The sequence below is a fragment of the Papilio polytes genome, unplaced genomic scaffold, assembly GCF_000836215.1.
Source record: "Papilio polytes unplaced genomic scaffold, Ppol_1.0 DF824158.1, whole genome shotgun sequence".
Lineage (NCBI taxonomy): Eukaryota > Metazoa > Arthropoda > Insecta > Lepidoptera > Papilionidae > Papilio > Papilio polytes.
Genome location: NW_013525046.1, coordinates 3,291,106 through 3,298,375, shown reverse-complemented (window position 1 = coordinate 3,298,375; position 7,270 = coordinate 3,291,106). Strand labels below are relative to the sequence as shown.

The window sequence follows — 7,270 nt, the reverse complement described above, 5'->3', positions numbered from 1 at the left end:
CCCGCCATAATATTTTACCTTCCACATCACAAATATGAAAGTAAAATACAATGCCGTACACGTAACCTAACTTTGCAGGCTGTGCTGGCTGTTCATGAAATGCGACACAGCGAGCGACATGCAGTTTGACCTATTATAGTTTGACGTGCCCAGAAAACCTTTTTTAGGTTTAAAAACACAAATTATTATGCTTACCCCTTCTCGTCATCGTCCATGTCTGGATTCATACGCATAACTTATTACTAATTAAAAATAATGCTTGGCACCGGTAAGACACCCAAACCACACAACCACAGACCCACACGAATGATTATGGCGGACCAACCATATCCGCTTTCTCAAAAGTCATAAAAACAGGATGTGGTCAACACAAGTTCCAAACTTTTTTAATTTTCGAACTTTTAGTTAATGAAAGAAGTTTAGGCCCAAATTAATATTTCAAATATATCAAAATCTAAAATATTGAAGTGCAGTAAATTATTAAGCAACATTAAGGATATATAAGTTATAAAGTAATAAATTGACTCAAAATTGCTAAAAATAGACCAATATGTCGGTCATTTGAAAAAATGTTGCCATAAAATTTCTCACGAGAAATATAAATGCTTTCGTGTCATTACACAGACGAAATACATGGAAACCTTTTTTACGTTTATGCTTATGTCGATACACCCAGATTTGCATACATATAATTTTTTTAATTATTTGAATTTTAGTTACCATTTACCAAATTTATACCAATATAAGTTTTTACTTTCTTTGTAGAAATTGCTATGGCACATACACAAGACAATTTAAACGAGTCCCTGGGCCCTGGACAGCTCTCCGGGACGAAAACACCTGTTCCGTGTAGCAAGAGATAGAGAGAGGAAGAAGTGGAAGAGGCATAAACAATACTTATTTGGAATGGAGTGTTGGAAAATATGCCGGCTTATATTAATATGGTGAAAGAGATTACCGTGGATGAAATAAAGACAGCAGTGCAAGTTATGAAGAATGGAAAGGCCGTTGGGCCAGATGGAATACCACTGGAAGCATGGAAGCTGCTAAAGTCGGATGGATGGGTGGCTGACATTATTCTTTAACAAGTTGTTACAGGAAGAGGTAATCCCTGACGACTGGTGTGGTAGTGCACTGGTACTCGTTAATAAGAACAATGGAGATCTGCAGGATTACAACAACAACTACAGAGGAATAAAGCTCATGTTACACACTATGAAAGCTTGGGAAATAGTGATAGATGCAAGAATCAGAGAAAAAATTGAGTTATCTCGGAACTAATTCGGATTTACGCCAGGTCGGGCGACTACGGACGCCATTTTTGCCATTCGCCAGTAATGCGAAAAATATAGGCGTGTGCTTATGAACCTGCACATAGTCTTCGTGGACCTCGAAAGTCTCTGAAGCTAAAAGGACAGATCTACAAGTCCATCATAAGTCCTTCAAATTGTTTGGATCTAAACGTTGGGCCACTATTGTTGCGCATGCATGAAAGGCGATCGGTGTGACTGAAAGGAGTATGTTAAGAATGTGTATATAATAGGAAGTTTGAAAAGTATCGCCGGTGGTTAAGAAATTAAGAAGCAATAGGTTAACGTGATATGGACATTTTATGCGATGAGAGGATGGGGACATAAACTATAAAGTATTGAGATTGAACGTGGATAGCCACAAAAGTAGGGGAAGACCGAAGAAGGTATAGATGGATTGGATAAATAAAGCAAATGCTTAAGAAGGGAGTGGATTCAGATATGACAGCTGATGGAAATGTATGGAAAAGCAGAATATACTGTGCCGACGAAGACCTAGGAACGATGGCAAGTTGTTGAAGATGAAGCTTCTTCTTTTCTACTCGTTATGAGTGTCCATATGTTAAGTTTAACCCACAAATTTAGGAAAGTATAAATACCATCATAATAAACAGTTTTAAATAAGATTGGTAGATTCTAAAATCAATAATTCATTATAAATATCATGGAAGTGAAACTTGAAATTGCTCTTTTAGATTTTCAATTTTATTTTTAAACTGGTTTTAGGATTGACCAATTTGACAGATGTCCATAGTTTTTACTTGACAAATAAACTGTCAGATCGAATTTGGCCGAGTAGCTAAAATCGAATTTGGCTGATTCTTTCTTTCGAAATGTTGCGGAGAGTTGAAAATTAATTTGCGGCTTATTTTTATAATTTCCTGGAGACTAACTAAATCGATAATTTAATATTCATGAATCTCTTAAGTGTCATAAGCGACTAATAATAGGTTATGTTGTGTGATCTGTTTTGTCGCCGTGAAGTGTAAGTAATGGTTTAAATTTTCATTTATCTCAATTTGTTATATCACTCCACAAAATTGTATACCTAACACATTCCAGATTAATTCCAAATTACATAATAAATGTTTGCCGGTGCGTATAGTAAATGTCAGTGTAGGTTTGCATGTTTAAAAAAAAATCACACACTATGTTTCATACTAATTGAGATCCCAACTAATTGATGACCTATATTTTATATCTTGAATTACTTCGTTTATTCTCTACGAGTTACCTCGATTCAACTAAAGTACCAAAATAAAAGCACATTTAAAAAAAACCATTTATGAACATTCTTTATACAATTGTTTTAAATTTTAGAGTCGAAAATTTGTGTGAAAATGTTAGCTACTAGTTATATTAATCAAATTAGGGACATTTTAGAGAAGATTTAAAGTGTACATGTAACCTAGTATGTTTTACTGTAACACTTACCTTAAAGTTTGTTCTTATTATAATTTTACAGATAACAGCCACAATGGATCCAAACATTTATGCTTTGGTTTTGGACACACTAAACCGCGCCACTAGTCAAGACACTGAAGTATTAAAGCCTGCGGAGAAGAAACTACAAGAATGGGAAACTGAACCTGGCTTTTATTCTGTTCTCTTGGTTAGTTAATATGTTAAATGACACTTTCCTCTTATATGTGTAAATAGAGTTGCTATGTTGTTAAGTCTGTAAAGATATTTCTTAGTCTAATATGAAGTAAATAAGATACAAGTTTTCTTAAAAAAAAGTTTACACATATAAAATAATCACTTTCAAAGTCTCAAGTATTAATAGACACATTTGTAAGACTACTTGACTCTATGGAAAATGAAAAACAATAATAATATCTCTATTTGTTGTTTACAGAATGTTTTAACGAATCACTCTATTGATGTCAATGTTCGTTGGCTAGCGGTTATGTGCTTCAAGAATGGCGTTGAGAGATATTGGCGAAGGAATGCACCACATGCCATTGCTGATGATGAGAAGCACAAGCTGCGTCAGGGCATCCTCACATCTCCTGTATTCAATGAACCAGTGACTCAGATTGCTACGCAGCAAGCGGTGTTAATCTCAAAGATAGCAAGGTTAGTTTTTAATTTCGAATATTAGTTGTTGATATTTATTTCTTAACACCTTTATTGCTACCAATTACCTTTTGGAAATCCACATTAAAACTACATATTGAATTGAACTATATAGTCAATGTTTATGTGTAAGGTAATAATGTTGGTAGAGCCCTCAATAATTTCTTTTGCATGAATGGGATGGTTCGCCAGCACAAAACTACAACCACATAGAAAATAGGCGAGACATGAAAGCAATTCCTCATTTTGTCTGATAACATTGTCTGTAACATAGGCCTAATAGTTAGTCCTCTTTCCACACTCTTGTAGGAAATGGGAATGGGGGTTGGATATGTCAGAGGAGGGGAGGCTTAAAAAAAGCTTTATGCCCTATTTCTTGGTGTCCCCTTCCTTGTTGATTAAAGGTAGACAACATCTGCAAATTAAGTTGTGGGGCATGGTCACTTTACTATTTCGGCATACTCAAGTAACATTTTGATTATTTGTCACTTTTAATATAAAAAATTGTGATTAAGCCCTCAAAAAGGTGTGAAATCATGGAAGTTAAATTGGTCTGAAGGAAGAAAACCTATGTTGATATTTCTGAGTAAGATAAGAACAGGAAAATGATAACATAGTTCTTTTAACTAAAGTAATTTGAGAATGTTACTTGATCGTAGTTACTAAGTACAAACATGTTCTGAATAAAACCAAATTGACCTACTTGATTAATTGGATCTTACAGTACATAATTGGATACTAGCTTTTATCTTACTTCTTACTAATATTATAAATGCGAAAGATTAGATGGATGGATGGATGGATAGATGGATGGATGGTTGTTTGTTAGCGTTTGTAGCCTAAACGGCTGAACGGATCTCCATGAAATTTGGCACAGGTTTAGAGCATAGTCTGTAAGAACACATAGGCTACTTTTTATCCCTGGAATAGTTACGGTTCCCGTGGGATTCATTAATTTAGTTTTTTAATGTTTACCTGATCATTCTGCAACGGTTCAACATATCTTATTGAAATTTGGCACAGATATAAAACAAAGTCTGGAGTACACATGGGATAAGCTTCATCCCCGAGAAACGTCCGGTTCCCGAGGGATACTTAGCTTTTTGTAATTTTTATAGTTTGTATGTTTTCTATTACCACGCGTACGAAGTTGCGGGCAACAGCTCGTCAAAGAATATTTTTACCTTACTTAGATTTTACCTATAATTAGGCAACATTAAATACTAGCTGTTGCTCGTGACTTCGCTCGCATGAAATTAAAAAAAAATAGTAAAAACATAGCCTATGTTACTCAGTGATAACATAGCTTTTTAATGGCGCAAGAATTTTTTTTTATTGGCCCAGTAATTTTTCAGTTATTTCATACTATATGTATTGTAATAATTAAAATACAAAAAACAAATCTTTCCTCTTTATATTATCAGTATAGATTAGTATAGATAAAAATGTTGTATATGTTCCGTAATTAACTAGCAACATAGTTAGTAGTGTAGCATTGTGTTATGAGATTTTTTTAACATGTTTATTTATTTGGAATGCGAAAAAAAGTAATGTGGGGTACACCAGTAGAGGTAGACCTAGAAAGAGATGGATGGATTACACAAAAGGTGACTTGATCAATAAGTCTGATGACTGAGATGTTGTATGATAGATTTATGTGGAGGACAAAAACCTGCACCGACCCTACAGGATTAGGATAACGTGCAAGATGACGGAATATGAAAAAGAGTAATTTTAGAAAGTGTTTTTAATTATGTATCTTATATTTTTAGGTTCGACTGTCCTAATAACTGGCCGAATTTGGTGCCGGATTTAATTGGTGCGTTGAAAGCCCCACAGCCCCTCGTGCAACATAGATCATTGCTTATATTTCATCATGTAGTCAAAGCTTTGGCATCGAAAAGACTTGTGGGTGATAGAAGAACATTTTCTGTAAGTTATGACATATTCTTAAAATTCTCTAAGAGCGGGCGCATACCTTTTACTAAACTAACGCACAACTGTTGTGAAATTGTCGTTTGTTTTGCAGTCAATTTAATTGTTTAGTTGCACAACTAAACATTGAGTAGTGTGTGTACTTCCATATACTAGAAAAATAATAATAAATGTCTCCACTAATAGAAGTATTTCTATTAGTGGAGACCTGTTATTGGCTTTACACTTTAACTACCATTATACCTACTTTGTTGTAATAGCTGTTGGTCTTCCATGAAAATAAATAAATAAATAAATATAAGTTCATAGGAATCAAAGCGAGACTAAACAGTTGTGCTATAGTTTAGTCAAAGGTGCTTGCACTCTAAAAACTCTGATTTTCTTTGTTGTGTAAAATAGTTGGAATACTTTTTGTACTATTGTTATTATTGCAATTGATAATATTGTAGGATTTTTATTGATTGTTCAATTAAGTTCTTTAACCAAGATGTTAGATGAAATTTATAGTAAACCCAAATTTATTACAATAATTAATATAAAATTTATCTTTTCAGGAACTAACAAATACGGTATATCCGTTCATACTTCAACTATGGCATGAGAACACCCAAGTGTTCCTCCGTCACATACAAGAGAGTGCTGCGACTGACCTGATCACTGAACATCTGGAGAAGGCACTCCTCTGTCTGAGGATCTTGAGAAAGTTGACTGTCTTTGGGTTTAAGAATGCACATGACAGTGAGGATGCAGTGGCATTCTTGAATGTTGTGTTTGATAGAGCTAAGACCAGTTTAGAGTGCCGTAAGTAAAACACTAGTTTTAGCCCATGAGTCCGTTTGCGTGGAATAAATCAATTAAAGGGAATAGTGTATGAACTATTCCAGACTATGTTCACATCCATTCAGCTGTTTAGGCTACAAACTGTAACAAACATCCATCTATTTAAACTTTCGCATTTATAATATTAGTAAGACTACTACAGGAGCCTACAACTCAAAGATGTTGAATGTCAAGAAAAATCTACCAAGAATTAAAATCTTTTTCTTACAGTTGAATACAAACCTAAATTACTTTGTTTTCTAAGCGTTGTTTGTAAGTTATAATGCTATTTAGAAATTAAGCCTGGCCTTTTAGTTTGGGATATTGTTGATAGTTAATTAGAAATTAAACTTGAATTGCACGAGACTATGGTTTTTATAATGTTGTTTGAGAAATTAAACATTGAATTTAATTTTTTTCGGCGTTTCGAAACTCTTCACAAGTAATGGACGTTTTTTGTAGCAGTGGTGAAAATTTTTTATTAAATTTGTAAACAGATTACCGTGTTTACACTGAAAGTAAACATTTAGTAGCAAAGCTCTTGTATATTTTTAGCTATGTTTTCATCTTTTGAAACTTGATTATGAGATTGTATTTATTTCAGGTAAACTCCTCAAAGGTCGAGGTATCTACCCTTTGGAGTTATGTGAAAAGTTCATAATACATCTAACTAAAGTGGCTCTAGGCGTGTTGTGCTTCCATCCATTCTCCTATGTGCCTCTGATACGTCCTTCGCTGGAGTTTGCTCTGTTCTATTGCTTCACTGAGCAAGGAATGTCTCTCATATATGAGAGGTTCACGATACAATGTCTCAATATACTGAAAATAATTCTGCAGTGCGTTGAATATAAATTGCCTAAAGGAGAAACTGTTACTGATCCTTGTAAGTATATTTATGTTATTAATATTGTTGGTTAAAGATTGGTAGTTTTATACCAATGTTTATGTAAAGCAATGATTGGGTTATTTTGGACCGACTTCCCAAAAGAGGGAGGTATTCAATTCGTTTGCATATATATTTTTTCACATAAAATGGAAGCTGGTCTTAAAATCAGCAGGACCAAAACTGAACATTTGTTTTGCGATTTTGGCGGTCCGACCAGCTTCTCTCCAATCGCCTTAAATGG

At 34.2% G+C, this 7,270-nt stretch overlaps 2 protein-coding genes across 7 annotated transcripts in view; one reads left to right on the top strand and one right to left on the bottom strand.

The window, feature by feature from the left end:
* Nucleotides 1-328, bottom strand: part of LOC106111586 (heterogeneous nuclear ribonucleoprotein 27C) — a 26,378-nt gene extending 26,050 nt beyond the window's left edge. For 3 of the 6 annotated variants that reach the window (XM_013293710.1, XM_013293712.1, XM_013293713.1), the window contains exon 1: nucleotides 196-328. In XM_013293710.1, coding sequence (XP_013149164.1) covers nucleotides 196-233 — 38 coding nt within the window. In that variant the 5' untranslated portion in view covers nucleotides 234-328. The remainder of the gene's footprint in view (nucleotides 1-195) is intronic. The other 3 variants (XM_013293714.1, XM_013293716.1, XM_013293715.1) reach the window with 3 other exon arrangements.
* Nucleotides 329-2,064: 1,736 nt separating this feature from the next.
* LOC106111527 (importin-11) overlaps nucleotides 2,065-7,270 on the top strand; it is a 13,939-nt gene continuing 8,733 nt past the window's right edge. Inside the window, exons 1-6 of the mRNA XM_013293645.1 lie at nucleotides 2,065-2,295; nucleotides 2,776-2,922; nucleotides 3,169-3,389; nucleotides 5,162-5,321; nucleotides 5,879-6,125; nucleotides 6,748-7,026. Of these exons, the coding sequence (XP_013149099.1) occupies nucleotides 2,788-2,922; nucleotides 3,169-3,389; nucleotides 5,162-5,321; nucleotides 5,879-6,125; nucleotides 6,748-7,026 (1,042 nt within the window). The 5' untranslated portion in view covers nucleotides 2,065-2,295; nucleotides 2,776-2,787. The remainder of the gene's footprint in view (nucleotides 2,296-2,775; nucleotides 2,923-3,168; nucleotides 3,390-5,161; nucleotides 5,322-5,878; nucleotides 6,126-6,747; nucleotides 7,027-7,270) is intronic.